This window comes from Lagopus leucura, unplaced genomic scaffold (genome assembly GCF_019238085.1).
Source record: "Lagopus leucura isolate 7727_CA_CO unplaced genomic scaffold, USGS_WTPT01 Super-Scaffold_100038, whole genome shotgun sequence".
Lineage (NCBI taxonomy): Eukaryota > Metazoa > Chordata > Aves > Galliformes > Phasianidae > Lagopus > Lagopus leucura.
The window spans coordinates 3,579,777-3,599,830 of NW_024962287.1; the positions used below are offsets into that span (position 1 = coordinate 3,579,777).

Here is a 20,054-nt window from a genome sequence, read left to right on the forward strand (position 1 = left end):
CTGCATGTGGGGACAGATGTGGGGTTCCTTTGCAGAGGCACCCCCACGTGTTGCAGGTTTAATTCTTAACCCCCGGGGAAGGAAGGAAGACCACGGTCTCGGAGTCACTCAGCAACTGGGCTCGTGCCTCTATGGGTCCCTTCTTGGAAGCAGTTAAAATGGTTTCCAGCCCTGCTGGGTGAGGTGTGGGAGAAACAGGGGCTTTCCCAGCACAGCAGATGGGCAACAACTGGTTTCTGGGTGGTGCCAGCAAGCAGTGCCCCAAGTTACCCACCCAAGGGCTTCCCAGAGACACCCACACAGCCTTGCCAGATTATCCCCATCCCTTTTTTCCTTCAGTATACATGCTCACCTCTAGGCAAACATTTGGGAAACATTATCTGTGAGCTCTCCCTGGTGCCAGAGGTCCCCAGCTCTCCGTGGAACGTGATGGGAACAGCCACGGGGATGCCATCCGAGTGTCTCCTGTGGGTTTTTTGGGGTCCCTGCCCTTGCAGCAGCCCTCCATTGCCAGTAGCATCCTTACCCCTCCTGCCTGGAAGGAGGATGTCTAGGACCCGGGCGGTGTGGCTCCTCCCTTTCAGGTCTCTCCAGGGTTATTGCTTGGTGGGAGGTAGGTTCGGGGCTTGGTGGTATGAATGAAAGAGAGACAGGAAATCTGGACTGAAAAGCTCAAACTGGAATAGCTCGCCTGTCTCCAGGCAACAGGCCTGACGCAACCACTGGAAAAAAAAAAAAAAAGTCCCTTAAATTAAAAAAAAAAAAGAAAAAGAAAAAAAAAAACAACACACAGAGAGAGATTTCTGAAGCGCGACAAGGAGGAGGATGAGACAGTCTCCTGAAGGCGCTGGTGACATCGCTCTGCAAATACCAAGTTGGAGCCCCACGGAGGAAGGAGGGAGGCAAGATGTCCGTGCAGCGCTCCTGCTGAGAGCCTCCCCGGTGAGTTGGGGTTGGAAGGGGATACCTGGAGTGGGAGCCTTGTGGAAATGGGGCTCGGCAAGGAGCAGGTCCTAAGGGAGAGGGGGGGGGGGGCAATGGGGACTCCAGCACGGTGATGGTGTCCATGCCCGCTCCCCTGTTGTGGGGCTGGGGACTCATTCCACTCATTCCAGCTTGGCCAAAATCCCTTGGAAACATCCAGACTGGTGGCACCCCGATGGTTGGGATGGGTAGAAATCACTGCAGTGCTTGCACCCCTCTTTGAAACGGGGATGTTGCTCGCAGCTGGGGAGAGGTGAGGGGCAACCACCACCTTCCAGGGAGGGGGAGGGAATTTTCTCCACGGGCTGTGGTGTAACAGAGGAGAGTCTGTCCCCGGCTCGGGACAATCACCTGTTGCTCCCTCTGTCCCCTCCCGGACATCTGCAAGAGCCCCGGAGGGGTTTGTGCAGCGCAGACATCATGGGATGGAGCCTGCTGGCCTCGCAGGGCGTCACTACCTGCAGGTTTTGAGGCAGGCACGGCGCTGAGCAGGGTGGGTTTCCACCTGCTGAGGACTGACCAAATCAGACCGAGAAAAAAAAAAAAAGAAAACAACCCAAAAAAATCACCCAGAACTTCTACAGAGCCCTCTAATTAGCTCGGGGCTAATTGCTAAAATGAATGATCAGCCTGCACCCCTACCAGCGCCGGCACAAAAGCACCCTGCTCCCAGCCCCAGTGCAGAGCTGGAGGACCCCTCCCTATTTCCCCACCATGCTCCCTGCATTATTCACCGCCGCTTTGCCCCTCGAAGCTTTCCCACATTGGGAACCTTGGTGGAAAGAGGGGGAAAATGAATAAAAACCGAGCGCCTTGTTGGCAGTGAGGGGCTGCGTCCGGCTTTGTCTGCCCAAATCTGATGGATTCCCCACTTCTCAGTGGTAACGAGACGTGAGTTTCCCTCCCCCAGCCATCATTTTGGTTCCATGGCTGTTATTTGCGTGCTGTGTCCCCTCTGCATCCCTGTGCCCATTCCGGGGGATCTGAATGGTGCATAAATAAAACAGAAAGGGAAGGAGCTCACAACAGCCCCGCAGCCATTCAGGTTTGAAAAATGTAGCAGAAATACTGCAGGAAAAAAAAAAAAAAAAAAGAAGTAAATATTTATAAAAATCAACCTGAGAGTAATTCATCTTTTCGGAGGGGAGGGAGCAGGGATCTGTTTGTGAGCAACTTGCCTTAAATGAGATATTGAACAGTAATGTGGGGATCAGCGCCGGTAATGCTGGGGAGGAGCAGGTCTGAGAGCAGTGCTTGTTGGCTGCTGAGGCAGTAATCGGATGGGACAGGCGGCGTGTAGAGGGGGATTAGGGGGTCGTAGGGGCTGATCCTGCCCCTGATCGCTTTAATTTGGAGCTGGAACTGGCACTTGCTTCTGCAGGGGAAGCTCAGTGCTGGGCAGAATGAAGGCAGGAGAAAGGTTTGTTGTTTCTTACCAGGAATGTACCCTTCTGCTGCTGCCTTCGTGCTGCATGAAGGGAAAAATAACTCCCTGTGGCAGCCCCTTGGGAAGGGAGCATTTCTCAGCCTGATCCAGCTCGTTCCCAAGGAGTCCTGGCTGTGCTGGCACAGAGGTCCCTGCCCTGCTCTTTTCATGGGTGAAACCCAGCAGGGTAGGGGGGTGGTGGGGAAAGTGAAGGAAGAAAGGGGCTCTGCCAAATCACTGGTCCTTTGGGGGCCCGCTGGGGAGCCAGGGTGAAGTCCCACGTCCTGCTGGGACCTTGGGGCAGTGCCTGGAGGAGCGAGGCTTGCCCAACGCTTGCAAGAACATGGCTGTTGTGGATGGAGCATTTTCATCAAGGGCATGCAAAGTTGCCTTTTCTTCTACAGCCCAACCCCTTCTAATAACAATTATACCTTGCTTTATGCGGTGGGCTGAGAGGAAATACTGCCCTCCATCCACTTTCTATGGAGCCTTCCTGGTCCCCCACTCATCACCAGAAAGAATTCCTGATTTGCAGGAATGCCAAACATCTGGCAAAGCCTGGACCGTTTTCATGCTGAGTTTCCACCCAACCACTGGAAATCTGCTGATGGAGGGGAACTGGGCTGCTCAGAAGATGGGGCTGCCAGGACCCAACAGAGGCAGTCTCCATCCTGCTGCCTCAAAAGCAGCTGGCTGTGACTTGTGCAAGGAACGGGCTCAGAGGTAGACGGGTATGAAGGAACAGATGTACTTCTTGAAGCAGGTTCTGACACTACCACTGAGGCTGGAGAGAAATGCCAGAGGGATAAGTGGTCCCCTCTTCTTATTTTCATCCATTTGTCAGGATTGGCTGCAGTCCCCCACTGCTTTCTCTCCTGTATTGCACCTGGGGGCTGTTTGGGCAGAAGGAGGTGAACCCTCACTGTGCTTCAGGCCACACATGACTGGAAAAGCCCAGTCCTTCCCTCTTGCCCCCATGTATTTGTAAATGCCATGACTGCACCCTAAGGGCTGAAAGAACAGGATGGGCTGCTGTCCTGAGCACATGAGCTACTAGAGAGGGTTTGGGGGCATTGTTCACATACATAAATGCATAGGAACATCCAGTGCACTCAGAACACTATCAAGTCAGTATCCCAGACACAGCATGATGTAACTTTGAGATTGCACCTCTCAACCTTCAGTCAGCCCGGGCACAGAAAGCTGCTCAGCTCCCTGAGCTTGTGTCCTGCATTAGGTTAGAGGTGGGTCCATGTGTGAGAAGGGACACAGGTAACATTGCTATCCCTGCAAGTGTGGGGGATTCACCAGACCTGGAACTGTGCTCATGCTCCTGATGCCCAGCTTGGCCATTTGCTGGCTTCAGGATCAGGATGATCTTTGGGCTGCAGGCATCTTCTGCTGGGAGGAGGGTGGCTGAAGGTCACTTCAGGACAGGAAAGGAAGGCATCCTTTTCACCATCCCACTGCCAATCTGCTGCAGACCACAGGGAGGTCAGCCATCCCCATCCCCATCTTTTTGCTGTACCCCAACAGCTGGCTCTGCCCCCCTCCTCCTGCTCTATTCTTCATGAGGTTTCATCACCCACCAAGGATGGTGTTGGTTGGTGCAATTTCTACATAAGTTTTTCTTTCATAGGGTGAAGGGCTGAGTGTGTGGCTCATAAAGTGAAACCCATACAAACTCCAAGAGTAAATGGCTGCCAGCGATCTGGGGAGCCTCATCCTAAACACCATGGGTCATACAGAGCATCCCTGCTCTGATAACAGTCAGAGTATGGACATCCAAATGGGAACAAGACACCTGAAGATGCTCTGTGTATCCCTGCAGATCCTCAGAGTTTGGTTCCTGAAGGCCAGTTGTGTGAGCTGCCTAACCAGTCAGAGGGATAAAAGGGGCTAAAGTGATTTTTGACGGTCATTAATAGTCCAAGCCCTGTTTGCCACATGCCAGAAGTGTTATCCATGGTCCTTGATGGCACTTCTTCATCCAGCTAAAGGACTTCTCTCGGCATGAGCTTTGTCACGCACTGAGCTGTGTTTTTATTCTCAAAGGAGATAAGCAGAGTAATGTAGACTCTTAAAATCACTGCTGCTCCTCTGCAATAAAAAACAGCATTACTGCAAGTTGATGTCCATCAGGAGTAGTGAAAGGAGCAGAATATTTTTTTCCTCTTACCTATTGTAACTGATGGCTTTATTTATCCTGCTTTTTTTCCTCCAATTTTTATCCTGAGTATTTCTCCTTCTTTTTCTTCTTTCTTCCCCTAGACCCCTTGCTCCCTGACATGTGGCCTTCCAAAGCACTGCGTGCCCTTATTTATGGCCCTAAATTGAGCAGGCTGTAAATGCGCAAACAATGCTGCTTCCTGAAAGCCTCATTCAGAGCAGAGCAGGGCACAGAGAGTTGATGGGAAGGCAGAGGTGTATAAAGTTTTTCAGGCACATAAAACTCCCACAGGCTGTAGCATCATTTTGTGAGGGTGGTGAGGCACTGGAACAGGTTGCCCAAGGAGGCTGTGGATGCCCCATCCCTGCAGGCATTCAAGGCCAGGCTGGATGTGGCTCTGGGCAGCCTGGGCTGCTGGTTGGTGACCTGCACACAGCAGGGGGTTGGAACTGGATGAGCACTGTGGTCCTTTGCAACCCAGGCCATCTATCATTCTATGATTCTATGACTTGGCTTCTTAGAGTACAGGACTGCCCAAGGACTTTGCGAGGTGTATCAGGTGTGGGAGAGGGAAGGGTTTGCTCTGCTGACTTGCAAAGGTGTAAAAGCCAGGCCTGAAGGCATGCTTGCTCAGTGAGATTTGGCATGGTGGGACTTCACACCCCATCCAGATGGCAGTCCTGTTATTTCTCCATCCCGTTTGCACACTACTGCTAATCCCTTTGCATGGCAGCTTACCAAGTGGCTCAGTGAAGCTGACTTTTCCATGGAAGCCTGACCCAAGAAGAAGATGAAAGGCATTCCGTTGACCTGGTGAACTGATTTGTCCTGTACGTTCAGGTTTGACAGCTTTCATGAAAGGAAAGGGGGAAACCTGTTGGGTTTTGGTCACCATTTTGGTGCCAACTTCTTGTTACCCCTAATTTGGTACAGCATGAACCAACAGAGTGCAGTTGTGATAAAGAAGACAAATCAAGGGTTAACCACTCCAGGTCTTTTTCTTGTGAGGAAAGTGAGCCTGGAGGTCGGGTTTGTTCCTGGGAATCAGCTAGCACTGGGGCAGCAGGCAGGTTTGGATTACACAGACATTTTTCACATGTACAAATTTCAGAGCTCTCTTTCTGCAGCAGGTCTTTCAATCAAGTCCGAGATATCAATATGAAATTTGAGGCAGCTCCTTTGTGCCTGTTTTCAGTTTGGAGAAGCTGGAGGACAGATGTGCCTGTCTGGGGTCTGTCCACTGAATTATGAGAAGTTTCACATTGCACATGGGAGGTGTAAGGTGGGCTGTAATGGTGCGTAAGTATCCAATCCCTCAGCAGGCAACACAAGCTGCTGGTTCGTACTGGAGACACAAGATGAAAGAGTTTGTGGACCCTCTACTTTGATGTTATGATGTTTGACAATGTCAGCCTTACAGTAGGAATGTTATCTGTGTTAAGGAGAACCAAATCCAGCAGCCTGGCATGTTCAGCTTTTGGAAAGCTGGATTCAGCCACAGCTAGCAATCACCAACCCACCAGAGGGAAAAACGCTTGGTTACTTAATGGAATCATAGAATCACAGAATGGCTCAGGCTGGAAGGGACCCCAAAGATCATGAAGCTCCAACCCCCCTGCCACATGCAGGGCCACCGAGCTCCACATTTAATAGCAGGCCAGGCTGCCCAGGGCCCCATCCAACCTGGTTAAGGTCTCTGAACTCAATTAGTTGCTACCCTTTATTGACTTTGATGGGCTAGAATGCAGTGCTGGAGCAAAATCTGTCAGTGTGCTCTCAGCTCAGCGCACAAGCTAGTGCACGTCCTGACTCTCTGAATGGGCAGCCCTCTTCTCGCCCCTCCCTGCGATTTATTTTTCAGCAGAAGAAAGAAAATTGTGCTGCTCCAGGCATGAGAGCTCTTGGCTTCAAACTGGCGTAGTATCTGGGCTTGCTCCCACTCACCGTAAAACCCTCATTAACATAAATAGGAGCAGGAACAAGACCACAACATGAGTAATTCTCCACCCCCAGACTGTCTGCGTGTATATTATCAACTACTCATTCAGCCCATGTGCCTCCACACAATTGTGGGATAAATCTTGCTCACTGTTGGTGTTTATTTTAAATTGAATCTTCTTTCTGAAAAGGTTCGAGAGGCATAATTATGGTCTGGGTTTCAGAGCTGCACACGTCTTTGTGGGCACACATAGCAGGGAGGAGAATGGCTGAGTTAACTCGTATCGCTGTGTTTTAGTGCATCCAGCTAGAAACTGCGTACGTCCTGGCTGGTCTTTCTGGGCATATTACCAGGCAGGCAGAAAGTATTTTGTTTTGTGTTTGACATGTAGACGAGAGCTCTGGATCTATTCCTAGCTCAGCTGCAGATGAATATATGACCTTGAGAATGTCTCTTATCTGATCCCACCTGAAATGTATGCAGCAGCTGCCTGAGTTTAACTCCCACAGAGGTATTCAAGTCCTGGCTTTGGCCCAAGCTAGCTGACCCTCTCCCAAACACTACAGAGTTGCAGTTTGGAAGTTAGCACGGGTGATGGACCATTTCCAATTGGTATACTGGGGATAGTCAGAGATGGAAACCACAAGTCCAGATTTCCATGAGAGTAAGCATCTGAGCCCATCCACACCAGTGTCCCAGTTACTCCCAGAACTGGCCAGAGGCCATGCTCCTGCCCCAGGCTCACTGGATGGGTGGAATCTGATTCCCATGGCTAGAGGCTGGTGTCCTTAGCAAGCCTAAATCTAAACCCAAATCTGTGAAACTGAGCAAGAAAATAAACAAATAAGTAAACACATAAACAAGTGAAGACATTTTTCCAGCTCTCCCTTTGGCTCAAACTCCTGGGAGAAGTTTATGTTGCCTTACTTTATCTGTCCCTATCTTGCAGAAGTGAAAAGAAATAGGACTGCCAAGCAGGACACCCCATCACCCAGCAACAGCCACTCCTGGCTCCAGAGGACGTTGGGCAGTATGATTTGTCCTCAGAAGGGTGTGTGAATGTGTCCTGGCCTCACTGGCAACCTTTTCTCAGCCCCTTAAGTATTGGAGATGTAGGTAACCAGAGCTCCACTAAGAGCTGGAGCCTGTCTGTTCCTGCCCATGAAGCAGATAGCTGAGATGAGGTAACACACCTTGGCACTGTGCCTTTCCCAAAGCCAGTGCTCTGCAAGAGCTGTCTCTCCCTTCTTGCTCCCTTTTCCTTTTAAAAGTGGAAAACAATCCTCTGTTTTTCTTCTAGGTATTCACCCAGGTTTGGTGTGGGGCTTGAGCAGGAGCTCTCATCCAAGACCTGGCCATTAGGGCATCCTACCCCACCTCTGACCCTTGGGATCCCACCCCATGCTGTTTGACCCCCAGGGAGAATGTCCCTACCTAAAATCCAGATAGAAGAGGCCCTGGACAGAACAGATGCTGGCACTGGAAGTGCTGTTCCTCCTGATGATCACCTAAGGAGCCTCAAGGCCCTGACTGAGAAGCTGAGACTGGAAACTAGACGTCCGTCCTACCTGGAGTGGAAGGCAAAGCTGGAGGAGCAGGCATGGAAGAGCCCCCAACCCATTGGGGATGAGGAGGGGAACGAGGCCAAAAAGGGCACAGAGGACACTGTCCCTCTAAGAAATGTGCAGCTGCATCTCAATGGGAGCCCTGCCCAGGACAAGGTGACACTTACCTCAGGGAAAATAGGCGACTTTGAGAGCATCGATGAAGCTTTGACGTGGCTCAGGAAGGAACTGGTAAGTGGTTTCCTGTCCCAGATAGATAGCACTCTTTTTTCAAGAGAAAAATGAAGGAAATGAGTAGCTCCTTGTTCCCACCTGCCTTCTGTACCTGGTGGAAAGGCAACCATTAGTCACTGCAGCTGCTGTGGGGGGCTGTGGGGAAGGGAAAGGTGAATGACAGCATCTATTGCCTCAGAGAAGAAGCTGGGCCAACCTCACTGTCCTTGCTGGGATCCTAAATGCTCAGGGAATACCGTAGCTTTTATTAGCTGAGATTTTCAGCAGTTTGCTTCTTCTACTTCTCTAATCACACGTCAACACTCATATGAATACAGAAGTAGTGACACATGGATGTAGCTGCTGCAATAGCCCTTCTCTGATGGGGTTCAGGAAGGGATGTTACACCAAGGCTGTAGAAAGGGATGTGCCTAGCAAGACCTGTCCCCTAGATTTACCCTTGCTTCTTGAGGCTGTCAGTATCCTCAGTGGGATACTGTCTGCAGAATGCTGCATTTGACAAGCATCTGCTAATATAATCTCCAAATGATTGCCTATTTCCCTCTTTTTTGCTCTTTTCCTTTTTTTTTTTTTTTTTTTTTTTTTCAACTCATAGCCTCCTATGAGATTTTGGGGCAACCTGTTTCTCTCAGGTTATTTCTGCCCTGCCCTCAGTGCTTCTTTTTGTTTCACATTACTCTGTGACATCTAAGAAAGCGTATTTTCCTTCCCCTGCTGCATGTACAGTGCCAGAGCCTGATCTCAGAACCCTCGTCAGCCAACTCTTACAAGTTTGTCTCCTTCATTAGGCTCTGGTTGATATTTCTGTCAGCCCTTCATATCAGACAGGCACACCATCTTACATAAATCCCTATTTATGGTAGTTAAAAACTGATTGAAGGACTGGAGACCTTCTATCTCTCCAAAGCAAGGAGGTGGCCGGTGGCTTTCTGAGGGGACATGGCCAACACGGGGGCCAGAGCCATACAGCCTTCACTGCCCTGGCTCCATGCAGTTCAAGGGCAATCAAAAATGCTGTTAACCATGATTCAAGGAGAAGAAAACAAGACATAAATGCTAGGAAAACCCTAGGAAAATAAACAGAGCTAGGGCACAGATACTAGAAGCAGCTCAACTTTGATGTGTTGCATTGCTGTCAGGATCTTCATAGCACTGCCCCAAGCTGTTCCCAGCCCAGTTTGGGAATCTGGGGACATTTCCCAGGAAGAAGCATAGATGCATCCTTCATGGAGTCCAGAGGAGGTCAGTAGGATAGACAGCCCAACTGGAGCAGCCATTTTCAGGCTGGAGAATAGACATGTGGGCCCTTCACATGTATAGGAACAAGAGACTGAGACTTCACTTCCCACGATCCTTCCTTCCTTCTGGATCCTTCCTTCACAATTCTGTGATTCCCTTCTAGAATGAAAATGCAAATAGAATGAAATTATTTGGCTCATGTAACTGGAAACTGGCTATAATGGATATCACGTGACCCTGTTGCCTAATTAGATGTTTGCCTGTGATTGCCAATAGCGGTTGCAGTTGTTTGGAGAGAAGCAATCTTTGCAGCATAGTCCCCAAGGACTGGGAAAGCATGTGGGCTTCAGATCACAGAATCACCAAGGTTGGAAAAGACCTACAAGACCATCTAGCCCAACCGTCCACCTACCACCAGTAGTTCTCACTCAACCATGTCCCTCAACACAAAATCCAGACATTCCTTGAGCACCTCCAGGGTCGGTGACTCCACCACCTCCCTGGCAGCCCATTCCAGCACCTGACCACTCTTTCAGAGAATTAGTATTTCCTAACATCCAGCCTGAATTTCCCCTGGTGAAACGTGAGGCCAAATACACCTGAGGACATGTTCTGTGCAAGGGCTTTGGTTTTGATAAACACTGAAAGTCTCTGAAGAAAACTTCCCATGCAAAATGTTTTTCAAACACATCTGTGAGTTCTGCTCCAAAGAATGTTTATTTGACAAATTTTTGTTGCTCTCGCTGTTTTTGCCAAGATCTCTAAAGTACTTACTGACAGAAATGGTCCTGGCTGTCAATTTTGGTGGTCGAGATGTTTCTCAGGACCGTGGCTTTTGGAAGACAAAAGCAGAACTTCAGGAATCCTGGAATATAACAAAGTGTTCTGAGTCGATTTCATTGTTTTAGGATGAGAGGTTAAATTGCACCAGGGGAGGCCCAGGCTGGATATTGGGAGCAATTTCTTCTTCAGAAGAGTGGTGCTTCATTAGCACAGGCTGCCCAGAGAGGTGGAGGGATCACCATCCTTGGAAGTGTTCAACAAGTATATAGAGATGTGGCACTGAGTGACATGATCAGTGGACATGGTGGGTATGGATTGAGATTGGACTGCATGATCTTAGAGGTCTTTTCCAACCTGGATGGTTCTATGGTTCTATGATGCCCACTCGGGGCTCTGGAGAGAAATCAGCTCCTAATCTCAGCCCTGAACCCAGGTCCATGCTTGCATCTGTGATGAATTCTCACATTCACAGAGGACTAGATGTAAAACCCAAGTCTCAAAATGCCTGGAGACAGGAAGGGACAGATTTTTCCTTCTTAGAGTCGCAGTGTTTAAAGCGTTTGCTTTGTTCTTTGGTCCTCTGCCAAAAGTATAAACTGTCTTAAAGTCCAATTCTACTCTTTAGACTGGGGTGTGGTACATCAAACATCATCTGATGAGAATCTAAAGTTTAAATTAAGGAAGAAAAAGGGCAAAGTAAACCCTATTTTTTCCTCACTTTCCATTTTCCTCTGTCTTAATTATACCAGTCTTTGCTGGATTTGGATGTGACTCATGTAATTTAGAACAATTTCCCCAAAAGAGAGAGCATGTATTTGACTGACCACATAGTGGAACAGCTATGTTGGAGGCAGTGCTGTTGGTCAGAGCTGCCAGCGAGGCCATCATTTCACAGAGTGCTGGAACAAAAAGATACATTTCACATTACATCTCAAGAGTGAAAAGAATTTTCTTTTTTGTATATTAACAAGCTTCCATTCATCACAACCAGGATTTTTCCTTGTTTACCACCATTTCATGATAGTAAAGCAAACAGGAAGGTTCAGAGCAGGATATGGTTGTTTGAGTTTCTACATATACTTAAGGCAGGATCATGGAATGCTAGAATGCTAGAATGCTAGAATGCTAGAATCCTAGAATCATAGAATCATAGAATCCTAGAATGGCTTGGCTTGGAAGGGACCTCAAAAATCATCTACTTTCAAGCCTCTGCTGTGGACAGAGTTGCCCACCACTAGATCAGGGACAAGGATCCAAGACCAGAAAGGCCAGGAAGGGCTCCAGTACCCATCCATTTGCTATGGTCACCCTAATTGGGAAATAAATCCTTCCAGTTTTCCTTAATGTAAGAGAGGAAGGATGAAGGAGGCCAGGGCTTGGTGGCTGTGCTGTGCTCTGGCTTTCCTTGTTCTACTATTACAGACACAGCCCATGTGAATAACTGGGCAGCTTTTTGAAGAGCATCCAAAAATGATCCAGTAGTCATAGCTGGGGTGAAATCTGCTTCTGCCATGCTGCTTTCCATCACAGGATGAATTCTTCCCATTTTATGCAGTCCTCCAAGAGAAGGCAAATTAGTGTATGTAGGATTCATCTACCTAACGGAAGGGCAAAAGCTGCTGCGTGTCCAGAAAAAAAAGTGGACCAGCAGCCTGTGCTCTTGGAATGCAGCAGTGCAGGGTGTACATCTCCATCACTCACACTGTGCAATCCTGTCTCAGCTACAAGCACATTTAGGCAGGGTTGGTTCACTAGCACAGCCCCAGCATGGTTCTGGCTTGTACCAGTTAGCACCCTGCCAAACAGCTAGAGCTTCAGGAGTTTGCACATGCTCCCAATAAGCAGTTTGTATTAGATCACACAATGCTGGAAGCAAAGTGAATTTAATGTGTATACCCATATTTCCACTTAGCAGAATAGGCCATAAGAATTGGCCATACGAATTAAAGCTACCTGCTAAATCTGAAGCATTACTCCCAGTTCACAAAATGAGTGTCATCCCATGCTGCAGGGAATTTGCATCCATGTGTCCAGAATCTGCTCAGGTTCAGGTTCAGCCAGGTTCAGGCTCCTCCCATTCAGAAGCAAAGTGAGGGACAAACCCAAGGTCTTACTGAGCATCTGCTGCTCTTGGTCCTCCCCAGGTGACCCATCTCAGTGCCCGATGCTGCCATTTGCACACGAAGATCTGGCCCTGGTATATAAGGCTGAATATGCCCACTGAGCTCCAGCCAGCCCCATCAGCTGGCACCTGCTGGGAATCTGGCTCTGAGAAGCTGATTTATTCGGACATGCAAATTCCTGCTCTTGTTTTTGTGCTGAGAGGCTCTGTGTAGGTGTATGAGCAAATTGCAGTACTCAGCATGTGTTGAACTGCCTGAAGGCTGGAACAGTTCTCCCTTCCTGCCTCCTGTCTCTTCTTTGCCCTCTTTGCCTTTCTCATGTCAAATGTGGCTGCTTTTCATCAGTGCTGAAATAGTTTCAAACTAAAGGAGGGGAGATTTATATTGGATATAAGGAAGAAGTTATTTACAATACGGGCTGTGAAGCACTGGCACAGGTTGCACAGAGATGAGATGGGAGATGGATGCCCCATCTCTGCAGACAGCCAAGGTCAGGGGATGAGCTCTGAGCACTGATTGAGCTGTGGGTGTCCCTGTTCAGTGAGTGGGACAGATGGCCTTGAAGGATCCCTCCCAACTCAAACCATCCTATGAACAATATTTTGCTGGTCAGACAGACAGAAAAGCCACATTGAAGTGCAGAGGTGACTGGACTGGTGGAGGACTAAACCTGAGAGTGGCTGAATTCCCAACGGATTTCTTCCAATGGATTGAGCAAATGTTATTTGATCCTAATAAAACAGCCAACAAGGGTGGCATAGACCCTAATGATTATCACTGTCTCCATTTCAGACCAATTTGCTTTCCCCATCAGGAGCAGCGTGACTTGTCAGCATGGTCCAGATATTATTCTGAGTTTTGACATCAATATTAGTTGAACAAGAGCTTTTAAGAGAGATTCTAAACAACAGGGTGACACCCACAGTGTCATCATGAGCTTCGTTGCTGAAGCAATGATTAGGTGCCTTGTTTCAGACTGTGGGTTGCACCACAAGGGCGTGAGCATCCAAAATTAGCCACAGCAGGGTGTCATCTGAGCACCTTTGAAGATGAAGCCTCAAATCTAAACACAGACCTAACCGATTTCTCTGAAGTGTTTTGGCAAGGGTTTAATGACCGGCCTCTGCTCAAATCCAAGTGGTTGCAGCCAGTTGGGAAGGCACCACTTCACCTTTCATTTTCTTTTGATCTTTTGGATCCATGGAAGCAACCCTTTCTCCACTGATCACTACCCTGAGCTTCAGGTTGGGAACCTGTCCATGGGACACTTCTGTCTTGGGAAGAGGTGCCAAGGAGCTCCATGACACCTCCATACCCTGGAATGGTCTCTGTTGCTATTTCCCTCCATAGCAGCACAGCAGGAGGTAGACTAATGGCAGTGGGAACACTGATAGTGTCTGCGACCATACAGACAGCCCATGGTTAGAGACAAACTTGGAGATAAACCTAGGCTGCATCCTGAGCTGCAGCTGAATATTTGGGGTAAGCCATCTAGACTGGACAAAAGGCAAGGATGCATCCAAAATCTTCCCTCCCTCCCTCATTTTAAACATTCCTGGAAGACTCAGAGGCCCAACCCGAACAGAAAATCCTTCCTAAGACTCGCTCATTCAGATATCTGTGGTTTTGTGATTCAATTTGCTGGTTGTAGCCGGTCCTCTGCCAGGAAGGGCTTGGGTTTGGTTCCCTTTCCCAGACCCACACAGCTCTTCGCCTGCTGGAGCTGGGCCGGAAAGAGGCAGGGAACATTGTTAAAAAGTGGTTTGTGCAAGCAAGAAATACGTGAGATTGCTTCTGCACTTGGCATGCAAAACTTGGAAACGATGCATGGCTGCTGCTGGGTCTGCCCTGTGGATTCCTAGGGGACACTGCAGAGTGTGTGGGATCTGTTGTCGTCCCATTGAGTTGCATTATAGTAGCTGTCCCCGTGGGTGAGCTGCATAAACCAAAAACCCACAGCTAGCTGTGATGCAGCCCCTGTAATCCCATTAAGTCTTTCCAGGAAGCTTTTGGAGCTTGCTGATCTAGCAGTTCTCCTCTTTGAAAGAGGATTTCTAGTGATGGCTTGGTCCTCGGTGTGGGACATCTTACGTGTCTCTAATACTCACGAGAAGCTTGTAGGAAAAGGAAGGAGAATTGGTATTTCTGGGTTCTGATCCAGATCCTGCTAAGATTTTGGGAGTTTATGAACAAAGCACATCACTTTCCTGTGGACTGCCCAGTCCTGTCCATCATCACCTCCTCAGACAAGGCAAATCCTGTATCTCCTGTTGGTAATCTTTTAGTAAGTCATTACAATACATTGTTCCTCATCCATCCTCCTTGCTTTCCTGGAGGGCAAAAAGGGACTTTTTCTCCCTGGGAAATCAACATATCTGACATCTTTTGCCCTGCTCCCCCACTGATCCCCAGAGCATAGCAAGGGCTTGTCTAGGACAAGAAATGATCAATGTAGGTGGGTGCAGATTTTGCCCCACACAGCTCTCCCCCCTCCTATACAGGAGGACTTGTGGTTGGCATGGCAGTGGGAGATGCCATTTCCACAAACACCAGGGTATGGTGGAGGAAGTGAATGAAGACTGCAGATGGAGCGCTGGAGGACAAAACTGGGATCTAACACCAACAGCCCAAGCAGCTTTGTCTGTGAACTTGCATAAAAGCAGAACGTTTTCTTAGAAAAGCAGAGAAAGAAAGAACTGGTTCAGAAACATGGCTTGTAGGGGGGAAATAGCAATCTTCATTTATGCCTTTTCCATAATGGCCTCTTAATTAATTTTTAAACCCTTTTCATGTTTTTTTATCCCATGTTCATCAAAACCTTTCATGAAAGCATTTGTTGACGTTTCTTACATAGCTTGATCAACTGACAAGAAACACTGACCAAAGGTTAGTTCAATAACATCCGTGATCACCTTCCTGATAAAATGTCAAGTTGCAGAGCTCATTGTGAAACAGGGGAAGATACCATGAGTATGAACATTTTTTTCATTGCAACTCACGTGGGGGAAGAAAAGCTCCCTGAGTGGCGTTGCTCTGCTCAGTGCAAGGAAATAGTGGTTTGCAGAGCACAGTAAATTGCCCCAGCCATGACAACCATTCAAAGGGAAGTTCAGAGTGAAATTTATACAAAAGTAACTGAAACTTCTGCAGGCAACAGAGCTGGAGTCCAGTTGCTGGCTGAGAGCACCAGGCGAGGTCCTCCATGGTGTCTCCATGGTGCAGGAGAGAGAAGAGCCTTGCTTGGCTCGGATTGACTTCCATTATTAACGTCAGCTCTTGGCTTGAGCTCTGAGGATTGCAAAGGGCTTCCCAACAGCTGCAGAAAACACGTGGAGCAGAGCCAAGCTCTTCCCTATGAGCCTTTCAACCTCCTAAAGCTTCACCTTGCTGTGAGACTGGCGGTGCTGCAAAGGCCAATCCTGATCTCTTTGAAGGCATTGCCTGGAGCAGGAGGGATTGTGCCACAAACCAAAGCAATGGCAGTGCTACCCTGGTTGATAGCCTGGTTGCAGCATCCCCCACGTGATGTATCACAAAGACCTTGTGTAGAAACACCAGGGCCACCTGTGGAGCATCCTGATGTGAATTTTACCTCCTCCTTTCCTCTCTGCAGTTTCATGTTCCAGCCACCAACCAGGAATAAAATTACTTCTCACTCCTATCTTCTGCACCCATAAACAAAACAGCTTATTTTCATGCCTGGGGGCAAATTGGTATGACCTGGCCATGCCCATGCTGTTAGCATCCAGGCAAAGTGGTTGCATCCCAATGCCTGCCAAGGATGAATCCTACTGCATCTGCTTCTGAGGAGTGCCTATGGTGAATCACTTAGGGCTGTGTGATAGACTAAGCTCAGAGGATGCCACTCACAATCAAGCACAGAGAAAGACTTTGTTGCCACGCACAATTTCACATATTAATATACTTGTAGTCTGGTTCTATTTCTGAACTTCTCATTCAGACCACGGGGAGCCAAGAAACCAGTGATCCAAAGCTGTCCCAGTGCCTCAGCAACCTTATTGTAAAATTTTCCTTATATCCAATCTAAATTCCTCCTCTTTTAGTTTGAAACCATTTCCCTTTGTCTTATCACAACAGACCCTGCTAAAGAATCTGTCCCTTCTTCCTCACAGCCCCCCTTGAGATATTGAAAGGCTGCAGAGCATCTCATGCACAGGGATGTTGCTGAGGACTGCACATATCTATTGGGAGGAGAAAATAAAGACAAAACCAGGAGCCTTGGTACATGAGTGGGTTTTTTTTTTCAGCCTGTAATGCTCCCTCCATGTTTCCAAGAGTTAAAGACTGATTCAAGCCACAGGGTTCACCCTGATCTGTTTGGCTTCTTTCCCAGCACTCCGTTTTCTCTGTGGCTTCTGTGGTTTGTTGCTGTTCTGCGAGGAGGGATGTGGGGTGAGAAGTGGGTTTTGACTTCTTGGCATCGGCTCTTTGACTGCTGCTTCTGCTTTCCAGATGAGGGCTGATGCTCACCATGAATCTTGCCAGGTGTTCACCTCCTCCCTTTGCCTCTCCCAGTATCCTGTGACAATTTTCTGCTCAGTTATAAGCTGGAATTTAAAATAGTAATAATAATAATACATCCATTTCTTTTCATCACTTAAGTCTTCCACCTTTCAGAGTTAGACGCCAGGGGAGAATAAACCTTCTGAAACACTGAGCCTATTAACCCATGGGATAGATATTCTCCTTCCCATGGGAAACACAGAGGCCCCATCCCAAGATCTGTGTGCAATCAGAGAGATGAGCCACAGGGGATGCTGACAGCCATGTTCCCTTCTGCCATGAACCAGCCTGGATTTACACAGGCTGGAAATCTGTGCCAAGTAGTTGGGAATCTGTTCTCTGGGGTCTTTTAATTGGTTCTTTCCACCTCTAATTGCTACTTCTCACCCTGTGGCTGCTCCCTTGTGAGCAAAATTAATTTGGGCTTTGTTTAAGGTTGAGATGGAGGCTCTGAAGCTTGCACTGACTGATATCCCATTCAACAGCCTTGGCATGGCTGGATTTAACTCCCAGTGCTCCTGGAAATCTGACCAAGCACAGACTGCTAATGCTAAAGATTCATCATCCTGACCTGAGATGCACTGCAGGGAATTCTCTAGCCTCCCTCCCAGCTCTTTGCATCTCTATCAAAGCTACGTTTCTCATGACTTGCTGCAGCCTCCAGCAAGGACCGCTACGAGGAACACATTGCTGCGCCTTTGCTGATCCTCTCTTCCCTCCCCCCTCTCTGTCGTGTGTTCCAGGCAGAAATGCGCCTGCAGGACCAGCAGCTGGCCAGGCAGCTGATGCGCCTCCGCAGCGACATCAACAAGCTGAAGATCGAGCAGACCTGCCACCTCCACCAGCGCATGCTCAACGACGCCACGTATGAGCTGGAGGAGAGGGACGAGCTGGCGGATCTCTTCTGTGATTTCCCCCTTGTCAACTCCTTCAGCCTCTCCACGCCTCTCAAGCTCATCGGGGTCACCAAGATGAACATCAACTCGCGCCGGTTCTCGCTGTGCTGAAGAGGGAAGGATGAGGGAGAAAGAGAGAGGTCTGGGCTCTCTCTGCCTAATGGCTGGGCACAAAGAGGCCTTGGAGGGGCAGAGGGATCAGGAGCAAACGGGGAACCCACCGCTGGTCTTGGTGTCAGGGCAAGGCAGCAGAATATGGCACCAGGATGGCTCAGAGATGCCCTTTGGGAAGAGAGGACCTGCAGGAAGCACGGAGAGCATCTGAGCCCAGCGATTGCTCTCAGCCTGTTCTTTTGCAAAGCCCCTTCTCCCCTTTATCCTCTTCCTGCAGTAAAAAAGGTGGATGCATCTCCAGTGCGGTTGGTTGTACTCAGAAGTCCAAGGGGAGGTTTAAAGATCAGCCAAAAAGCAAGGGGAAACCCCCCCCTTCCCTTTTCTTTTATCTTCTCCCAGGCTAGAGCTGTGGCTTCAGAAAATACCTCTCTCTTCCCTAAATGTTTCCTCAGATCTCCATCTTCTGCCTCTGCTGCTCCGGGCAGGAGGTCTCTGGGGCTGCTTCAGGTGGAAAGATGGTTGCCAGTGGAAAGGATTCATCAAGTGAGGGACAGCGGGTTAAATGTATCCCCAAATGCGGTGAGAATGTGCTTTCTGGCTTGTTCTGTTGAGTCCAGTGTATTCTACCTTAATTTTGCCTGTGGTATCTATTATGGATGGATTGTGGACACATTTATGTAGCCTTTAGATGGACAGGAGTCACTTGTGTGCCCTAGAATTTATACCCAGAGCAATACATGTTCCTGATCTCATTGCCAGCCATGGCCACAAGGCAACCTGCGGCTAGCTCCAAAAGTGGTAAGATAATGGATGCAGTTTACACCGATGAAATCCTGTATCAGAGAAGTCATCTTAGGCTGACATTCCCCCAGAAGTAGCACCAGCAAATCCTGGATTCTCTGTAGCAACACACATCCATCAAAGAAAGGACATTCAAGAGGAGAAAAGGGACTTCTGCATGATGAGCATCAAAGTGCAACCATAAAATTAAATGGAGAAATATTGCGGTGATGAGCTGCCGTCAGCAGGCTTTAGACCTGTAGCAGACACATGGGATTCTCTCCCTACAGGCAGTGTGTGAGATGGATGCTGTACTTTCTTGCCTTTCTGTGCACACTGCTGCACACTATGCTGCAAGGCTAGGGACATGAGTGGTCTAGCCACAGCAGCCCTGGGACAACTGGCACCAAGATAGTCTGTCCAGAGGGTGTTTGGCTGTCTGTAGGCTTCAACACCTCTCAACCCATCAGCCCTGCTCTCTGCCAGAGCAGCTGAAAGTGACTGTTTCCACGCAGCACCAGCCCAAGCTCTGGAAATGAGCTGGACGCGTGAGCCAGTGCTGAGCTGGAAGCTGTGTGGCCATTTGGATGTGCCTCTGCCTGTACCTGGCCGTGTCCGTGAGCCCTGTGTGTGCATCAGTAGTTGTGTGTGTGTGTGTTTGTGAGCCCAGAGGCTCACATCATGAAAGGGTTCATGGCCACCTGGGAACAAGGGCTGTTTTCAATGCCCTGTCTCCTGGGGCTCCATTGGATGTAACCCCACAGCGATTCCTCCCTTCCAGTTCATAACTCACAGGGTGACATTTCTTTCTGCTATGGAAGAAGATATTTGGAGGGCACCAGAGCTCTGTCTATACTAGTAAGTTAAGCAGTGCTGTGCCTGAATGTTGAAAGTTGTACTGCCCAGGTACTGATAGGGTTGTGGCCAGACTGCCAGTTGGCCTCTGGACAAGACAACCAGCCGTGATACTGTTTAGTTTACTGGTAGAAAAATAGCCTTATTTCCCCATGGACATTTTGAGGGGAAAAAATAAAAAAAAGAGAGAGAAAAGAGAAGAAGAGAAGAGAAGAGAAGAGAAGAGAAGAGAAGAGAAGAGAAGAGAAGAGAAGAGAAGAGAAGAGAAGAAAAAGAAAAATCTCATTGAAATTCTTTGTTTACTTTTTTAATTAAAAAAATACTATTAATGTCTCATGTGGATTTTCAGAGGCATTTTCGATCAAAAATAGCAGCGACAAATTTCAGTGAAAATAATGCCTTAGAAGAGGGGGACTGTCTCT

At 48.5% G+C, this 20,054-nt stretch overlaps 1 protein-coding gene across 1 annotated transcript; it reads left to right on the plus strand.

Annotated features, from left to right (window-relative positions):
• The first annotated feature begins 794 nt into the window (after window positions 1-794).
• FAM167A (family with sequence similarity 167 member A) lies at window positions 795-19,838 on the plus strand. Its single transcript, XM_042883522.1, has 3 exons — window positions 795-942; window positions 7,820-8,315; window positions 17,731-19,838. Exons 2-3 carry the CDS (start codon window positions 7,944-7,946, stop codon window positions 17,992-17,994), a joined length of 636 nt encoding a protein of 211 aa, XP_042739456.1. The 5' UTR covers window positions 795-942; window positions 7,820-7,943; the 3' UTR covers window positions 17,995-19,838.
• Window positions 19,839-20,054: the final 216 nt, after the last annotated feature.